The following is a 19,385-nucleotide window of genomic DNA, read 5'->3' on the forward strand; positions in this document are numbered from 1 at the left end:
TTAGCCTGGTTTAATCTTTCCCTTGACTTTTCAATAACAAACATCGACACAAAAAGCAGGCTTTTCCAGGGTTTTCTTTTTTTTAAACTTAAAATGGCCATCCAACCGTGGGCTGTTTATTGTGATTTTTTAATGATTATTTTTCTTTAGGGACCAACAAGAATTATATTGCCCTTTTTTCTTTTATCTCTTCCTTGTGCGCTAGCCTCTTGTTTAAAGGGGGACATTTTAATTTGTTGATAGCTGGAGATTACAATGTCAAGTTGATGGATACTTCATGTCTCTATGGGTCACAACTCTTTGAAACATCCTGGTTTCAATTCTCCTGCAAGAATTGAGGCGCCAAAGGTGCCATGCTCTTTCCTATGCTCGCCAATCTGATATATGTAATGCTCTTGAGTTCTCTGATTATGGCGATGGAAAGTTAGCCACATTTACTGGGAGAGGTCAGTGCTTAACCATAGATAACGTTTTTGTCACAAGAAACTTGTTAACTAGAATTGCTGATTGTAGAGTTATTGCTAAAGTTTTTAGTGACCTCAATCCTCTGCACCTCTCTATCAGCCATCCTGTGAAAGGCAGAAGGGAGGTTATTGTGGGTAACTCACTAATAGTGGGCAAGGATCAAATCAAATAAACGTTATTCAGTTCATTGCATTGATAAACCATAAAAGCAGCCATTTAAAAACATTCCACCATAATACAGTTGGTACAATACAATAAGTCAAGACATAGGGCCTTATTATGATGGTGGCAGATGAGTGTCCGACCGTCATCATTGAAGGATGGATACCGGCTTACAAGTAGTCGGCGGCTCCACCTGCCAAATTACGATCCGACCACCGTGCAAGCAGTCGGAAACATGCTGTGTTCTATTGTGGCTTGTGCAGTGGCCAGGACAAGGGCTGCAGCACAAGCCACAATAGAAACAGGCATGTTTCAAACATCCATGTACCATGTGACATGGCATCATGATGTTTTGGGGTGCACAACATGTGCCCCCCAAGCCCCATAGCAGAGGCCAGTGGGTGACGGGTGCCTTGCTAGGCGCCCCCAAAGTTCCTTTCCATCTGCCTGTACATGGCGGTCTGACCACCATGTACAGGCCCAGGGAAACAGACATTATAATCCCTCTGGCGATGCCCTTTATTGTAGGTATTACGGTCCAACTGCTGCCCACTGGAATCCTCAAGCCTGTTGTAAAAGCAGAAATAAGTCCATATGACCGATGCCTCCAACCGCTGGATCATAATTCAGCATTTGGACGGCTTCTATGGATGGCGGTGGGACTGCCACCAACAGCCTGAGTCTCACCGCTATCCTAATGAGGCCCTTAATTCCCACTCTGAAAATAAAACAAAATATACTCCTATGTTAAATTCAAGTAATGATAAAATCAGACCTAATATTTTTGAAAGGTGTCCATTTCCTTAAATACTATAATAATTTAAAAGGAATAAAAGCAGTGAGAAACATCACGTTTTCAATGAGTCACATCTTCAAAACCCCAAAGGTGCACAATGCTAATTCCCATTTTAGATGCATTTCCAATTAAAATGCAAACAGTAAACAGACAGGTTAATCGCAGTTGTTAACATTTGACCTCAATTTAGGGAGTCTAAAGTGCACAGTGCTAAGAAAAGTCAAATACATCTAGCCAAAGATAATCTGATTGGTATGGGCACATACAGACATCACACACAATTTTACCAGGCTCATGGCTGGCAACCTGAGGAATATTGTAGACTGCCTCTCTCTTGAAGTTGATAGGCAAATCATAGTTAACTCCTTTGTGTACCTGGAACTTGTGAAGAAAAACATTCCTACGAAAAAGCTCAGGGTCACTGATTTAGTGGTTACCCCTGGTTTAATAAAGCCTGCAGGCAACAGGAAATTAATCTTGCTTTGAGAAAATCTCTAGAGGATAGTAAGGATATTGCCAACTGTAGGAAGGAGTATAAACGGGTCCTTGCTGAGAGGAAAGCTGAGGTGAGGAGCGAGCATTTGGATAGACTGGTTCAGGCCTGCACACTTAAGGACTCAGGTCCTTTTGGAATTTGGGTAACAACTACTCATTGTCCCATGCACCTAAGCAGGCCCTCAGTTGTAACATTGTTCTGGAAGCTTGAGTAAACCACTTTTGCCATATCTATGATCTGAAGGGAAGAGCATAGAGGGACCGTTTCTGTCCAGTCTAACTTGCTGATTGAAATCTCCTTCATTCTGGAAGAAGTTACATTGGCTATCTTGCAGAGCCAGGCCAATAAAGCACCCAGTCCAGATGGTGTTCCAATGGACCTGCACAAGAGTAACATTGAGTTTTTGGGCACCCCTTCTCAGGACCCCTTTTAATTCCTTTAAAGGTTGGTTTTCCAGAGCCTTGGAGGGCTACGATTATTGTCCCAGTTCCAAAAAAGAGAACAAACAGGATCTGGCCTGTCAAAACAGTGGGATTCACAATCTTGGACAGGCTGAAATTATGGATTAGTGACAACAATGTCCTATTGTGGGTACAGTATGGCTTTCAGTGTTGACTCAACATAATCCAACAATGTCTTAATTTGCACCTAATTATCAGCAAGTAAAATTGTTCAAGCATAGTGCTATCTATCTTGCCTTGATGGATTTCTCTAGTGTATTTGATAGCATTAATAGATCCAAGCTCTGGGACCTTATGACCGCGATGGAGCTGGAGAAGGGGTTATTGCAGTTTCTGAGAGCACTGCGCTCTTATCTCTCTGCTTCAGAGCAATACGGGAATAATAGAGAATGTTCTGACTCCTGTCTCCAGCGAGGCATCTGTCAGGGGTGTGTGCTGGCTCCCATTCTTTTCCTATTATTTATTAACAAGGTAAAGTCAGTATTGTAGGAGGTAGGAGCTGATGTCCCAGTAATTAAGAATAAATCTGTGCCTATTCTCCTCTATGCTAATGATGATATCTTGTTAGCTATAACCCCCAATGGACTTAAGGCCACCGTTGATAGCTTTCTGTCCCTTATGGAGAGCCTTAGCTTTGAAACCAACAGCTTTAAAACCTTTGTTAAGGTCTGTGGCCCAAAGAACGTGAAAACTTAAACCAGGAGCATTAAGGGCAAGCATATTGAAAGAATACAATCTTTCTTATAGCTAGGTGTCACTTTTGAGCAAAATCTTAGCTGAACCCCAAATCTAATAAACAGGAGTGTTAGTTTCTTATGTGCGACTGGTGCTATTTTTAATGTCTCAGGTTGTAAAGGAAACAATCCCATTTGCCTACTTGTTGAGATCTTGAAGCGTAGGTGTGTCCCCTTCTTAATACATATTGCTGGGATTTGTGGTTATTGTAAAACAAATAAGCTACATATAGAAGAAAACAGGATGCTCTAAAGATTATTGGATAACAAGGAAACAATGGTACCTGTGGAAATAATATGAAAATAATCCTAATATCTCTAATATTGATACTAATTCATCACAATGGCAATAATGTAGGAGAAGATGTAGTAATTTGCAAAAAAGCACTTGGGAAGCCCAGTAGGTAAAATGCATTGTAATTTATATTAAAAAATCCACAAAATTTACAAGAAACGTGTATGGTGTTCCAAGTGAAAAGTGAAACCTATATACCAAGGTGACAAGTTGTGACATACATAAAGGTTTCGAAAAAATACAAAGAAGCAAAAAGCAACCATCTAATTAATTTTGCAATAAACATTCAGTCTCCTGTAACAATGACAGAGCCTGAATACAGTGGTTCGCTTTGCAATTGTGTTGACGACTTGTCGACCTCTCAAGAAATACGAGGCCTCATCAGGACCTATGAATTTGGGACACCTAAAATCAAATGAGAAAGAAAATAAATGGCCTAAATAGGGGTGGTAGTGAAGGATCAAAAGAGTTTGGAAAATAATTCAACTCTGATATCTGGGTTCAAATGGATATACTGTTGAATGGTAAAGCAAACATGCAAGGGAAAAGTGACTCAGTGGGATGGGGAAGGTACTACTTATATAGGGCCCAGCTGGGCGCTATAGAGAGGGAACAGGTAGGTTGAGAGGAGTCATTAACAGGAATGACTGCATACCAGGGATATTGCAAAATTGGTAGATATTGCAATAATACGAACAACTTACCCTTGTAAGTGTGAGGGATCTAACAATATAAATACTGTGTATCCAGTTACATGTCCGTATTGGGAACGGATAGACCAAAAAACCCTTAAACAATATATTAAGTAGTGTGGAAACAAATTGATTCTCATTGAGTGTGTTAGAAGCGTTAAAAAAGGCTCACCGCAGGGTAGAGGCGGTTAATCAGTACGAAGTGTAAGCAAGTTCAAGACAATTAATGTATAGGTGGCGCCAGAATGAACGGCTGCTACGGGGGGGACCACGTTGATCTGTCTCCTGCATAGATCAGACCCGAATGCGGCGTGCGGCATGACAATAGTTTCCGGTTGCGTCTTTTGCAAAAGAGACTGCACTAGCAATTGAGATAGTCAATTCGCTAGGTTGTCCTAGGATTAGGAATACCGATTGTTTGTTCGTGGCTGGTTTCAGTTTTCCTCGAATTAAAGGGTACAACATATGATCTCACCTCCCATTGCCTCTCAGTCCTAGCAGTCGAAATCGATATACTTGCCCCACTCCAAAGCAAAAAGAAAAGACCCACCCCCTCAGCACCTTGGTACAACAACGCTCTCTATGATGAAAGGATAAACCTTAGAATCTTGGAGAAACAGTGAAGACAATCTACATCCACCACCAATCTCTCTCTTTTACGTTCGGCAAGATCCAAATACCCCAAGCACATAATCCATGAAAAAGTATCACATTTCAGATCTCTCATCGATTCAGCCAAAAACCGACCCAAAAAACTATTTCACCTCATCAAAAACCCTAACTGCTCTCCCCAAACCATCGAGCCTGAGGGCTCTTCAAAGAAAGCAGAAGAAATCGCCTTATTCTTTGATGAAAAGGTAAAATCACTAGTAGATCAGGTCACCCACCCCACCCCCATTGTGGAACGAAAATCGTTAGTCACTTGGCAGAACTTTGCTGCCATCTCTGAAGATGACCTCCTCAAATGCAACCTTGAAACCAAACCCTCCAACCATTCCTCTGACCCCGTCTCAAGTGGCATCGCCATTGATTTCTACACCAAAACTCTCTTTTCCTGGACCAGGCTAGTTAACCTCTTCCTCAGTCAAGGCTCCCTCCCTGCTGCCCTCAAAACAGGACAGGTTACCCCTAATCCAACAAAAACCCTCCGCAGATGCGAATGACCTCAACAACTTCCGCCCCATTACCAACCTCCCTTTTCTTTCTAAAATCACAGAAAAATGTGTTGCGAAACAACTTTCCCTACATATTATGGACAATAATCGCCTTGACGTGTTCCAGTCTGGCTTCATCCAAAATTGCAGCACTGAAACAGCCCTGCTGCAAGTGATTGATGATGCGCTGCATAAACTTGATTCTGGGGAATCGTGCCTTCTGATTCTTCTTGACCTCTCTGCAGCCTTTGACACTGTTAATCACAACACCCTCCTTAACACTCTTCAACAGAGAATGGGCGTGGAAGGCACAGTGCTTAAATGGTTTGCCTCATTCCCCTCGGACAGATCCCAAATGATCAAGATAGCGAACAGTCTTTCGTCTCCATTGGCGGTAGGTCAAGGTGTCCCTCAAGGTTCTATCCTTGCACCCACTTTGTTTAATCTCTATCTGGAACCATTGGGAAACCTCCTAAGTAAAACCGGGATCCTCTACCATCTCTATGCGGATGACACCCAAATCTACCTCAAGGTGTCTTCTGCACACGATCTTTCACTGCTCAACTCTAATCTGAACTCTATTCACAACTAATGTTAGTTCACCAACTCATTCTCAATCCCACCAAAACTGAATTCCTCCTCCTATCTACCTCTCTCTCCCCTCCTCCAGTTAAATCCTGGATGGATCAGCTGAATTTACTAAACAATAAACCCATCATTGTCGACAGCGCTAAATCCCTAGGTGTCATACTTGACAAAAAACTCAACCTAATCTCCCACATCAACTCCATTGCTAAGAACGCACGATACCAGCTGCGCCTTCTGTGGGGGATCCGTCGGTTCTTCCCTGAGAAAGACCTAAAAACACTGGTCCAATTGCTAGTTCTCTCTAGACTGGATTACTGCAATTCTCTTCTGACTGGCTTACCCAAATCGCACCTCTCCCCTCTCAAATCCGTCCTCCACCCAGCAGCTTGCTTTATTTCCGGATCCAAACGAAGTGACCACATTACTCCTATCCTTTCTTCTCTTCTTTGGCTTCCTATTGAGGCAAGATCCATTTATAAAACTGCCTGCATCACCCATAAAGCCTTGCACACTTACTCCCCTCATTACCTGGCGAATAAAATGAAAATGTCAGCAGGTTCGAGACCCTCTCGGAATACGGAAAAGTTTCTGCTTGAGCCCCCCTCCTTCTAAAAGGAAAGATCGATGGCTCAATCGTTCTCAGGTAATGCGGTGAGAATCTGAAATTCGCTTCCGCCATTGCTCCGTGCCACCACCTCCATCCAGATTTTCAAAGCTGACCTCAAATCTCTTCTCTTTCAAAGACACTTTCAGAACTAATACCCTCATTCTCAGACCCCTCCAGGAAGTTAGTTCATCATTGTAAATATGTAACATCTTCTTATTTATTACCCACCCTTGATTGCTGTGTCAGATATTTTGTGATTGCCTATATGGTTTTACTCTACCTCTCCTGTTGATTTTTGTGACGTTCTATTTTGTACCATTTCTCTCATGTAACGTAACTGGTTCTATTGTACAGCGCTCTGACACCTTCGGGTAAAGTCTGCGCTTTATAAAAATGCATTAAATAAAATATAATAAATCACTGTTACCATCCTTGCTTTATTCCGTATAAGTAATGAGCCACAGGATCTGTGATTTCGATAATAGAAGAGTCCAGCCTACATCTTCTCCATCCTTAACATATTTAATGAGCACCAACACCAAGCACATGGATCGGTATTTCGCTCACAGGACACTCTAGCAAATCGATCTCCTGGATTGCTTGCACTTACTGTTTCCTTCAAACGCGACGTTAAATATTCTTTTGCTGCACGTCACATCCAGATTTCCATCTGCTGCAACTTTATTCAGTCCCAGCCACAAACAAACGGCATTCCTTATCCTAGTACAGCCTAGCTAATTGCTGTCTCGATTGGTAGTGCTGTCTCTTTTGCCCAAGACGTGACCAGAAATTATTTCCATGCGGCACGCCGCATTTGGGTCTGATCTGTGCAGGAGACAGACTGATGCAGTTCTCCCTGTAGCGGCCATTAATTCTGAAGCCACCTGGACATTAATTGTCTTGAACTCGGTTACACTTCATATTGTTTAACCGCCTCTTCCATGAGGTGAGCCTTTTTTAACGCATCTAACATGCTCAATGAGAATCAATTTGTTTCCACACTACTCATTATATTGATTACGCCTTTTTTATACCTCTCCAGACGTTCATACCAAAAAGGATTTTACGGTCTATCCATTCCCAATACAGACGTTTAACTGACACACGCTATTTATATTGTCAGATCCCTCCCTCTCACAGGGGTAAGTTCGTATTATTGCAATATCTACCAATTTTGCAGCCAATCCTGCTAACAACTCCTCTCAACCTTCTTGTACCCTCTCTATAGCGCCCGGCTGGGCCCTATGTAAGTACTACCTTTCCCATCCCATGGAGTCACTTTTCCCTTGAGTGTTTGCATTACCATCTGACAGTATATGCATTTGAACCCAGGTATTAGAGTTGAATCTTTTTCCAAACTCTTTTGATCCTTCACTACCACTCCTATTCAGGCCATTTATTTTCCTTTTCATTTGATTTTAGATGTCCCACATTCATAGGTCCTGATGAAACCTCGTATTTCTTAAGAGGTCGAAACATCGTCGACCCAATTGCAAAGCGAACCACTGTATTCAGTCTCCTTTGTACGCCAAAGATTGTTGGAGCAGTTCTCAGCAGTCATAACCTTATGTTGTACGAAGAGCTTGGCTTAGTATACATAGAACATAGTATTAAACTGACCCCTCTGTTACTCTGGTATTTCATTTGGCGTAATGTTCAGGTCTCCTTTAATAGAGAGGATTGCTTGACGTGTTCCATGGTATCTTCGATACCCTTGCTTAGGTATATCCAGCCAAACTTCTCCAGTTTAGGAAGACCTACCCTCATCTGCAACTCAACCTCCATCAAGAAGGCAGACAGGTTGTGGGTACAGGAATTTATTTTTTAGAAGAAGGCCAGGGATAGGGATTTGGCAATGTGTGCATTTGACAACCTTATAATTTATGCGACGATTCAAACTCGTCCTGGAATAGAGCCATATTTTGAATGGGTCAATCATCCCTGGGAGATATTGCTACTCACTAGTTTTCAGCTGGGCTCAGTTAGATGGAAACTTTGGGGCATATTAGCAAGAACCTCGTTAAAATTATCGCCATTTTAGCGGCAGAGAATTGCCGATAAAGCGGCGATAATGGAGTTGCTAATATGTGTTTTAGAATTCCAATAGAAGCCCAGGTTAGATGTGCAGGACATCTAACCTGTGCTTCTATTGGAATTCTATAACGCATATTAGCAAGCCCATTATCGCCGTTTTAGCGGCAGTTTCCTGCCGCTAAAACGGCGATAATTTTAACGAGGTTCTTGCTAATATGCCCCTATGTTTCCCTCTCGGTCAATATGATGTTGCCATCAACAGCCATTGCCCTTGCAATCAAACATCTGACCAAACCCTATTGCACTTTATTTATAATTTTTTTTACGTTTTATAAACATTTGTCAAAAGGCCTGCTTATCCCAGTGAGCCAAAAAACTGAGATTAAAATGGTAGAGCTGCTTAAATGTACTTGTAGTCTCTACACAGTGGGCCTATTCTTAAAATCTGTAGCTAGGCTTTGTAACTCAATGTTGTTTAAATGACTATTTTTTATTGTAATTGTTATGCTCCTTTGTTATGACATATGATTTTAACCATCTACAAGGTTTCTTCATCTTATCATACTCAGCTTTCGACCGTGTTTGTATGGCTTTTTGGTCTTTTCGACTAAATATAAATTAAAGAAGGAAAACGTGTAAGTGAATTCTCATTGAAATGACACAATATGTATTATTTGTTGGCAGTACCATCTTTTTTTCGAAGATTACTTCAACAGACCAGAGAAACCACAGCGTGTGGCGTTCAACACATCATTTGGGAACTTTGGCTTATTCACTTGCTTTGATATACTCTTCTACGATCCAGCAGTGGCGCTGGTTGATGAGCAGCGTGTGGACAGTGTTGTGCTTCCTACAGCATGGAGGAATGTTTTGCCACACTTTAGTGCAATTGAGATCCATCCGGCATGGGCAAAGGCCATGGGCGTGAACCTTCTCTCTGCTAATATCAACAAAAAGAGCCTGAAGTGGACAGGTAAGAAGATCCTGAACATAAACAGGATAATAATTAGAACAACTTAAGAGATTTATTACATTTTTACCATACATAAGCTCTGAAAATAAAAGACGATTCTAATACCCCTGTTAGTGGTACTCCATTTTTTAACTCAGCTGTAACAAAGGCGGAGTTGGATTTGTCAGTATTTCAACTCTTCATCCATATATCACAAGATATCTGTGGCAAGTGCTTGACTGTTAACCATCCAGCAGGAATCATGAATACTATCTGCCTAAAAAAACGCAACTGTTTGAGAAAATGGCAGTGGTGTATGTTTGTCAGCTTTAAATTACAAAATTTTGCTCCAAAAATTAATAATGGGATTCCTTTTTACTACATGGACTATTTAGGTTTCTATCAAATTTGTAACCAGTGAGATTATTGTGAATAAACTAATGCAGTGGAGGCTCTGTTGAAAAGTAAAATATGTATATATTGAAAAGAGGCCAGTGAAATGTTTCACATAATTCACATTTTCTTTGTAAGAAGCTTGTGTTGGATAAGGGCAAAAGTGTTGTTTTAGAAAAGAATGTTTCCAGAAGACATCGGGTGAGTAGAGAGGGACATTATGGACCCTGCTTTCCATGACGCCGCCCAAAATGACTTACTAAAGGGGAGCTGTCCCAAGGGCACAGCTTTCCTTTTGCATTTTAGATACCACACTAACTTAGTTATCAAATCAGTGGCCTATGACTGTAATTGCAGTCAGAAATCCGGGATTCATTTAATTATGAATCGTAATTAGGGCTAGACACCCTGTCATACCCCTTCTGATTATCATTTATGAAGAGAATCGGAAAGGCATTTCAAGATACAAAATGCCTTTTATAGGCTTGTAGGAAATACAATCTCCACATTGAATAAATGAAGAATCCAGAAAATCCAATTATTGTGAAGATGAGTTTATTCCATAAAATGTACCCACGACTGGTCACATCAAGTGCAGACAGTAATCTGAAAGATGCACATTTAACATTCCAGAACACAGAATACAAAGCAAAATACCTTCCATAAAGGTCTACACACAATAGAATAAATGCACTCTCTACAAGGCTGCATTCTTGAGCTTCACGGGCTTTGCAACCACAAAATGATTGATACATTGGACCCCATATCTTCCCTCTGAGTTGCCACAGAAATAAAAAAAATAGAGAATGGCCCAATAGAATGGTAAAAGACCCTATGGGTATGACAAGCATACAAATAATTTGGCCAAGAGAATTAAAATGAGAATTAGTAATTCGGGCCACACTTCATACACACATAATTCACACAGCATACAGCACACGTCATATAGACGTCATATTCATTGGACTCGCACCTAATCTCTAAAATTGTAGTAGAGCAGATGAAACACAAAAATCACTTATTTGTCTTTAAGTCATCCATGACATCTGTCGTGAGTCTATTCAACACTTCCTAGCAAGACTTAAGTATACATTTCTACTCATCCTTGACACCACATGCGGCATCAGGTTCTTATTTTTGCCTTCAACCAATGTGGTTGCTCTTTGGTGCACCAGCAATCTAGAACATGAATTTGCACTCCTGTTTTCAAGACAGTATCTTCTGTTATACAACCCACTCCTCAACCTTACATTGTCTCCAGCACTCACTCTGTTCACTTCCTGCTTCCCACGCTCCCAAATGGTCTCTCTCTCTCCCCTGACACACCCATTGCTCGCAATTCACTAGGTCTGTACTCTGTGAGCTTTGGATGAAGACAAACTACCAATGTTTAAATAATAAACAATAAACCAAAAAAGAAACAAATGTTAAATGCTTTCAAATTCAAGCTAATAGTGGGAAAAAAACGTACTTTTGATTGTATGGAATCTCTATTTGTATTTTCTCTGCAGGGAGTGGTGTGTTCCCTGTTCATGGAAAGGCAGAATATTATTACAACAGCAAAGATGAGGAGGGTCACCTGGTGGTAGCACAAGTATCTCATCAACCTCGAGGTCGGCCAATGCATTCTACTGTGAACTGGAGCCAATACGCAACAAACATACCAAGATTTCCAGCAGGCGAGAATGAGTTCAAAGCGATGGTTATCTATGACAACTTCACCTTCACCGAGCTAACAAAGGCACAAGGGAATTACACTGTATGCCACAACGAGCTGTGCTGCCATTTGAGTTACAGCATGGTGGGCAAACGAGATGATGAAGTTCATGCCCTCGGTGCATTCGATGGGATGCATACAGCAACGAATGCTTTTTATCTGCAGGTACATTTTATTGTGTCTGATGTGTTTGATATTGCACATTGCTCGACCGCCAATGCTTATTTTATTTTCACATTGACGGAAAGCCCTGTACGAACAGCTACTGCAAACCAATACTATTGTTTGAATAATTAGTACTTTAAGGTCTAACGATCTAAACACTTTTCAAACTCTTACAACAAATTAAAGGAACATTTGAGATGGTCAATTGACTTAGTCCAAATGATGTTTTTTATTAATCAAGTAATTTAAATTTAAAATTGGAACATTTATAATCCTTACACAAGGAACTATTTCACTGGTGTTTAATAACAAATGATAGGCAGGCCATAAACCTCCTTCCCACTCTGGTCATGTGCCTGTTAAACCCCAAAACATTGTTGTGGGCGTTTTGTTTTGATTTTCTTTATTTGCGAATTATTGCACTTTTTTTAAAAAACAGTAGCCAATCAATCAATCAAAGACTTATAAATACATTATATACATTTGCATAGAAAATGTAAAACAGCCAAATTAATTCACACGCTACAGAAAAGGGGGTGGTGATGAACAGAGTGTCTGAATTAAGCAGACCACTCTTACCCAGTCCAAAGATCAGGGCTTGATCCATCACCGTTATTTAGCTCACTGCACCATCCCAGCTCAGAACCTGGCTATATGCAAATCAGTCTGTCCCTGGCCCAGTGCATCATGGGAACAGGGCAGACTGTTATGGGCGTAAGCCACCTGCCTCTTGGGAGGCAATATGCCTGACAGGCGAAAAGGACATGTTCAAGTGGTTCGTTAGGAGTAGAGCAGCTAGGACAGGACTTGGAATTTGTTTGGTTGCCAGACCAGGTGCTTGCGAAATAATTTAAGGGGAGTGTGCCAAATCAAAATTGGATGTATAGTTTCCTGTCCGTAGGTGACAGGATAAGGTCGAGGTAGCAGAGATCTAGTCATTTTAAAATCAGTAAATTCTGCTGTTAACCTACCCTTCCTGGTGTTCCTGGATTTGATCTGGGCTCCCCAGTACCAAAACAGGTTTTTGCTTGTTTTTTGCTGGGTGGCACTTGGGGGCTACCAGTAACCCATTGGCCTTTGACGCCAATATTAGTTATGTTCAGAGAAGTAACTTACTCAAGGGCAGTGGCATAGGAGCACAATTTGGGTGTTGTTCTTCATCTCTGCCAAAAGAGCAGTGGGCGTAGTCTGGCTAAGTCGGCAATAGAATTTCATTCCACATCCAACCTCAAAGGATGGAGTGATGTGCTTTGGGGAAGTGATACCAGTCTCCTTAAAAATGTGTTCTCCGACATGTTAAGATCTTCCATTCTTTCAAAGCCCCACAGTTCCGCTGCATGTAAGGCCAGCTTACAGCTTTAGAGTTGTATATCTCTAGGGCGGCTGCAACAGGTTTAGTATATGAGCGGCAGTGATCTTTCTTTAGGGCACCAACTATTTGTTTGTACTTCAAGTTTGCCTTGGTGAGATGAGGTTTTCAAGACATATTTTCCGTAAGTTTGATGTCCAAGAATTAAAAGGTGCGAACCCTCTCTAGCGGGGCACCACCAAAAGTCGGTCGCCCTCTATATGATTTGTGCAGGTTTATTGTCATGTGCCTTGTTTTTGTCTTATTAATCTCTTGGCCTTGCATGTTGCTAAAAGCTTTGAATTGATTTAAAAGTATCTGGAGGCCCCCAGGAGTTTTTGAGACTAAAAGGGTGTCTTTTGCAAATAAAAGCGTTACAACTACTCAGTTGATGTAGAGCAAGAATAAGGAATGTGCCAAAACGCACCCTTGGCGTACACCCCTATTGATTTGAATATCATCAATGAGTTGGCCTTGTTCGCCTCAGTGCACTTTGGCATAGTTATCCTCACGGAGGCAGATAACTAGAGTCAGAATTTCCATGGGCATCCCTGTGAGAAGTTGGCCTGTTATATGCTGTCTACTAATTAAAGTGGGCACCTTGCACCAGCCCAAACGACCCTTATGATGTATGAGGTAAAAAACAACCTTTAGAAAGCTATCCTAGTGGTAGCTGTGGAAAGCAGCCTTCAGGCTTAATCTTGAAGGAATGTAAAGCAGCTCGTTTTACCAGAATATCACCTCCTGAATCAATTAAATGAAGGAGAATCACACAGCAGTTATATAAAAATATGTATTTATTAATATAACACTCTCTACTATCCTCTACAAGAGGATAGAATCCACAGCACACAATACAAGGTCAATAGAACAGTTGTAAGTAGCACAATACACAGTGGCTCATCCTGGGCTCCTCGCCCTCCGCCTGGGACGACTCCTGGTGGCCCCCCGCCCTGGGCACCGCACCCAAATCGACAGACCACGCACGCAACCTGGGCTTCATCCTGGACTCCTCCCTCTCCATGACCAGACAAGTCAACGCCGTCACCTCGTCGTGCTTCAACATCCTGCGCATGCTACGGAAGATCTTCCGGTGGATCCCCACCGAGACCAGGAAGACGGTCACCCAGGCCCTCGTCACCAGCCGACTGGACTACGGCAACGCCCTCTACGCCGGAACCACCGCCAAGCTCCAGAAGAGACTCCAGCGGATCCAGAACGCCTCAGCCAGACTCATCCTCGACATCCCCCGGAGCAGCCACATCTCCGGACATCTGAGAGACCTGCACTGGCTCCCCGTCAACAAGAGAATCACCTTCCGTCTCCTCACCCACGCACACAAAGCCCTACATGACCAAGGCCCGAGCTACCTCAACAACCGCCTCAACTTCTACGCTCCCAAACGCCACCTCCGATTGACCAACCACGCCCTCGCCGCCGTCCCCCGCATCCGAAGAGAGACAACAGGAGGAAGGTCCTTCTCCTACCTGGCCGCCAATACCTGGAACACCCTCCCTCCCGACCTTCGCCTGACCCAAGACCACCTCTCCTTGAGGAAGAAACTCAAGACCTGGTTGTACGAGCAGTAGCGGCACCCCCCCCCCCAAGCGCCTTGAGACCCTCCGGGTAAGTAGTGCGCTCTATAAATGCCTTGATTGATTGATTGATTGATTGATTGGCTCCAGGGGAGACCGAACCATATACTAAAAAAGTGGTATAACAATGACGACTTAAGTTAAGACAAGGTATAGAGCACGTAGAATCACTGGCACCCCAAGGAACCACCCAAGGTGAGTAGATAGGACCCCACGGAGGACGGTTGCAGTGTGCTAACATGACCGCAGGCTCCGTACAATTCTATGGGGAAGTCGCGGTTGCAATTTAAAATTTTAAGGACCCTTTTAGGAAGACTTCGAGCAAACCCTTTGGAACTTAAGAGGTTGGAGAGCCATCCCATCCATGGATACTGTAGTACCTGAGTTACCTATCCCAGAGGAGCTGGGTAAATACGTCTGGAGTGGTGTTGGACACCGCTGTCGTTCTCAATCGAGGGCTGTGAAGAAGTACTGCTGCAGTGAAGGTGAAAAGGGTCCAGAGGAATCCAAGCCTGGATTATGAAAGGAAGGATCCTGAAAGCAGAGGGGACAGAGTCTGGGTCACTTCGGAGAGACCAGGGGCTCAGTAGACGAATGCCCACCGATGTCGGGTGCTTCAGGTGCGAAGAAGGGATGCTTGACTCTGCAGCCACGAGGATCAGAAGATGTCAAGGATGACCAGGAGCCAGATGTGAGCTTTCCCACAAAGAATGTCGAGTGCTGATTGGTCGGTGTCCGGCTGGAGCACCAACAAGCCTTGGCAAAAGCAACCCACACAAGACGGTCAAGCAAGTTACGGTGTAGATCAGCAAGGTCCAAGGGACTCACCAAGCAATGGAGAGTCAGGGCACATCTGGAGCAACCAGGAAAGCCCAACAGTAATCAAGATGACCCTCAGGAGGAGCCACAGGCCAAATTACCAGGAGTCATGAGGGGGCCTCAAGCAAGATTGCAAAGTACCAGTCCACGGAGCACTCAGTGCGAGGAGGCAGGGGAGTGACTCCTTCCCTCCAAGGGAGATTCTTTAGTCGTACGTGCACCATAGGTCCTGCACAGAGCCTGTATGGAGCAAGGGCACAGACAAAGCTTTGGACAGAGAGGGAGTCAAAGTCTGGCCCATTTGAAGTCCAGCAAAGTCCAGAGTGTCCAGACAGTCGAAGGTCACTTCTTGAAGAATCTTGTCCTGGTAAAACCTAAAAGTCTTACAGCCAGGCAAGCCCTTTTGTACCCACTGGAGGGGGTTGGACAGATTCGAGGGACCCTCCTAGGGGAGGGTCAGGACAGACGGTGGTTACACCCATGTCCTTTGTCCAGGTTCACACCAGAGCAGGAGCCAACAGCTCCCTGAACTGGTTTGAGTTGGACTATGCACAGGGACACCAAATGTGCCCCAAGTGCAGACTTTCAGGCACTCTCAGAGTGCACCTACCCAGCCCCAATACACTAAATCCTGTCTGGGAGATGGTCACACCTCTCTGTGACAGGATGCCTATTGTGCTGCCTTCCTCTGCTCGAGCTTGGCTCAGCAGCAGGATTGCAGAAATGTGTCTCTGGTCGTCAGCATCCATTTTGTGCTGACTAGGTCGAGAAGGTTGGCACCGAATAGACCAGTGACCCCACGAAGCTTGATTCAGAAGGGTGGAATCATACCTCCCACACCGTTTACCGGTGTGAAGGTATGATTCCCAGGTGTTTGATACCAAACACGATATGTTTCTATGCAGCCGGTTTCGAGATAGCATTTACCGCGAGGTTATAATGCACCTCTACCTCTATGTCCAGATGAGTGACAGACAACCCGAGAGAATGGTCTTCGAAGGCTGCAGAGAGGCTTTGCTCATGCAGGGGCACCCTCTCACTAAAAACCCAGCCCCCTGCCTTCAGGATTGTTAAGGCCTGCTATAGGGGTGACTTATAAGTTTTAAGTGTAGTGACCTATAGATATAGTGAACCTGGAAAGGAGACAGGATGTGGTAAGCTCATATCCTTTCCTAAATTCCAGATGGGTATGACAGAATTCCTTCTAGAATCTAGGAGGCTTATGGGCCTGTAGTTTCTCGGGAGGCTACTCTCACCTTTCTTGAAGATGTTAATTACTTCCGCTCCCTTCCATGAATCGGGGATTGGGGCACCACCTGTGATGGCATTTGAGTGTGCCAAAACATAGCGCGACCAGTTAGCTTTATCATGCCGAAATAGATTGCCTGGGATTCCGTCAAGGTCTGGGGCTTTTAATAGGATGATTAACTCAATTGAGGTCAAAATTTCACTTTTGGTAAAAAAGGTCCACAGTTTTGACTATTGGTAGATTTAAGTGGGTTGCCTGCGTGATGGAACGGTGTGTTCCTGCCAGACGCCTGCTGAGATGTTATTGGTAAGTGATTTTTGGCTCTTCAGATCCCCCCTTGCCACTAAGGTCCAATTTATTTTTAATCTTTAAGGATACATGCTTTTCCAATTTGTCTCCATTTGATCTCGTGCCACTCCTCTTTGCTCTATTTATGGTTAGTTTGTAGGACCTACTTAGGATTCGAACGGCAACCTTGCTCTTTGTTTTAATTGGCGTAGCGAGTTGGCTCCTTAGGAATCTGTACTCTCATGAGAACCCGGTTTGCTGCTTCTCTTTCCCCATTCTACGCTTTGAGTGGTGCAAGTGAACAACGAACTGTTGTGCCAACTGTTCAAAATAGCAAGCAAGCATATCACTCCTGGGTTTTCTGAGCTTCAATTTCTGCCGCATAGGTTAGTAGGTCCTGCTTGATGGTCTCTAGTTTAATTTCGTCCCCACATATGCTTTGACATTTAATACAAAGTTTATCATTTGTTGGGTACAGCTCTTTGGTTATAAGAATGGTCCCTGGCAGCACTCAGTAAGTTGCTCCAGGGGGATGCCAGTCTCAGGCTTAGGGGGTTGAGGTCACCGTCGGTGATTGTTTTCCACGGATATGTCCATTAGGCTTGTCTAAAGCCTTAGGTCAAGTAAAATGTAGTCAATGCAACCAATAAAGGCATTTTCTCCTCCTTTGACCTACCATTAGTAGCTCTCAGCCTATGCTCTAGTACCAAGGCATTAAGTTGTAAGGACGGTTGGGTCCACTTCTTGATAGGGGGGGTAAGTCGAGAGGTGGGATGGACCAGAGTTCATCCTCCTCTTTGACTTCACAAATGTCAACCCTGTCTAAAGGCTATATGGTTACGTTGAAGTCACCCGCCGCAATCAATAGATATGGGATCACCTTATTGTCAAGTATCTCTTCCAGAGATTATAGGGTGGCTGATTTCTCTCCTCCAGTGCCTCTTGCATAGACGTTGTAGATGTCAAGAGTATAGCCTGTGTCACCCTTTGATTTGACTGCAGGAATGTCTCGGCTGTCAGTTGGTGGCTCTAGAATTTTACAACAAAGTGCGATTGTAACCAATGTTACCCCCCCCCCCCCCCCCCCCACCCCCCCGAAGGGCACCCCAGTTTGGAAGTGGTTGCTGGGCCACAACAATGCTACAAAACCCTGCATATATACTGGAGTTACAATCTAGGTTTTTTGGAGAATGCAAATGTCGAATTTATTGATGAAATCGACCGAGTGGGGAGGCACATTTTGCTAGGGGGGACAGTTGGTGTGGCTTGGTAATATGGGCATTAGAGGGAAATAGGGGTGAATTATAGGCCACCTAGTACTTGCATTGTATATTGAATGTTGCGGGGAAGTTCTAGCATCTAAGGCTATTAGATTGAGTGCCAGCCTCCCATCCACCAGGGTCCATTCTATTGAATCGGTAAGATTATTGGGTAGAATGCGTCTTTTGGCTCCCAATATGTCATCCCGATCGCAGTTTTACATACTCTTACATGGCGAATCGAATGGATTGATTTTGTTCCTAAGAGAGTCGTCCTCTTTGCGTCTCGCCAGGTTTCTGAATTTTGGCACACTGGTCATTGAAATACTATAAAGGGTCAGGAGGGACAGTTGTTTCTCAGCCATTGGACACTGGATTGGGGAATACTTTAATAGATGTTCTGTAACCTGGGCTTCTCTGGGCAAAGTGGGGGGACTCCTAGCATGTGATTACATAGCTGGGATAGCCTTAGGGACTCTGCATATCCCGACAATAACCGGGCGGTGAGTATCCACTTCACTACTTGCTCCATGTGGGGTAATGGGGGGGCGGCATTGGGAGGGTAGACCTTATGATTTCCTATGGGCTGTATGTGCCCAGTGACGTGCCTGTAGCACTGACCCCCCTTCTCCCTCGAGCAGATGGTTCACCTGCCCTGTGAGGACTTCTATTATGGACTTAAGTGCTTCAATTTCAGAGCGTTTGATAATTCTTTGTTATCAGTGACGGTTTGCTCTGGGATTTGGCTGCTTGTATTCACTCTCCAAAAATGAGTGGAATACATTTGTTTGCTGAGGGGCTCTCATTAGTTCTAAAAATCTTTGGGGTCGGGTCGTGGTCAAGTGCTGGAGGATCTAAGATTTCTTCGCATTCGACCAGCAAGTCGTCAATGCGGTTGAGTACACAGTTACCCCCTGCATGCCTTAGTTTTTCCTTCGATTTTTATTTCCTTATATGCTGCCCCTGTCCCTCCTTCCACCGCTTTCCTTTTACACATAGCCCCCTTAATTTTTAACGGTCAGAGTAGAGGGGGAAAGAAGGAAATGAAGCTACTTCCCATTTGGGGCATTGGTTAGCATTCCCAACAGTTCGGTGCTTAGCGCCAGTGCACACAGT

At 43.7% G+C, this 19,385-nt stretch overlaps 1 protein-coding gene across 1 annotated transcript in view; it reads left to right on the top strand.

The window, feature by feature from the left end:
• LOC147708844 (pantetheine hydrolase VNN2-like) overlaps positions 1-19,385 on the top strand; it is a 130,934-nt gene that overhangs the window by 80,062 nt on the left and 31,487 nt on the right. The window contains exons 4-5 of the mRNA XM_086927466.1: positions 9,169-9,457; positions 11,341-11,711. Coding sequence (XP_086783592.1) covers positions 9,169-9,457; positions 11,341-11,711 — 660 coding nt within the window. The remainder of the gene's footprint in view (positions 1-9,168; positions 9,458-11,340; positions 11,712-19,385) is intronic.

The sequence above is a fragment of the Lissotriton vulgaris genome, chromosome 6 (genome assembly GCF_964263255.1).
Source record: "Lissotriton vulgaris chromosome 6, aLisVul1.2, whole genome shotgun sequence".
Classification (NCBI taxonomy): Eukaryota; Metazoa; Chordata; class Amphibia; order Caudata; family Salamandridae; genus Lissotriton; species Lissotriton vulgaris.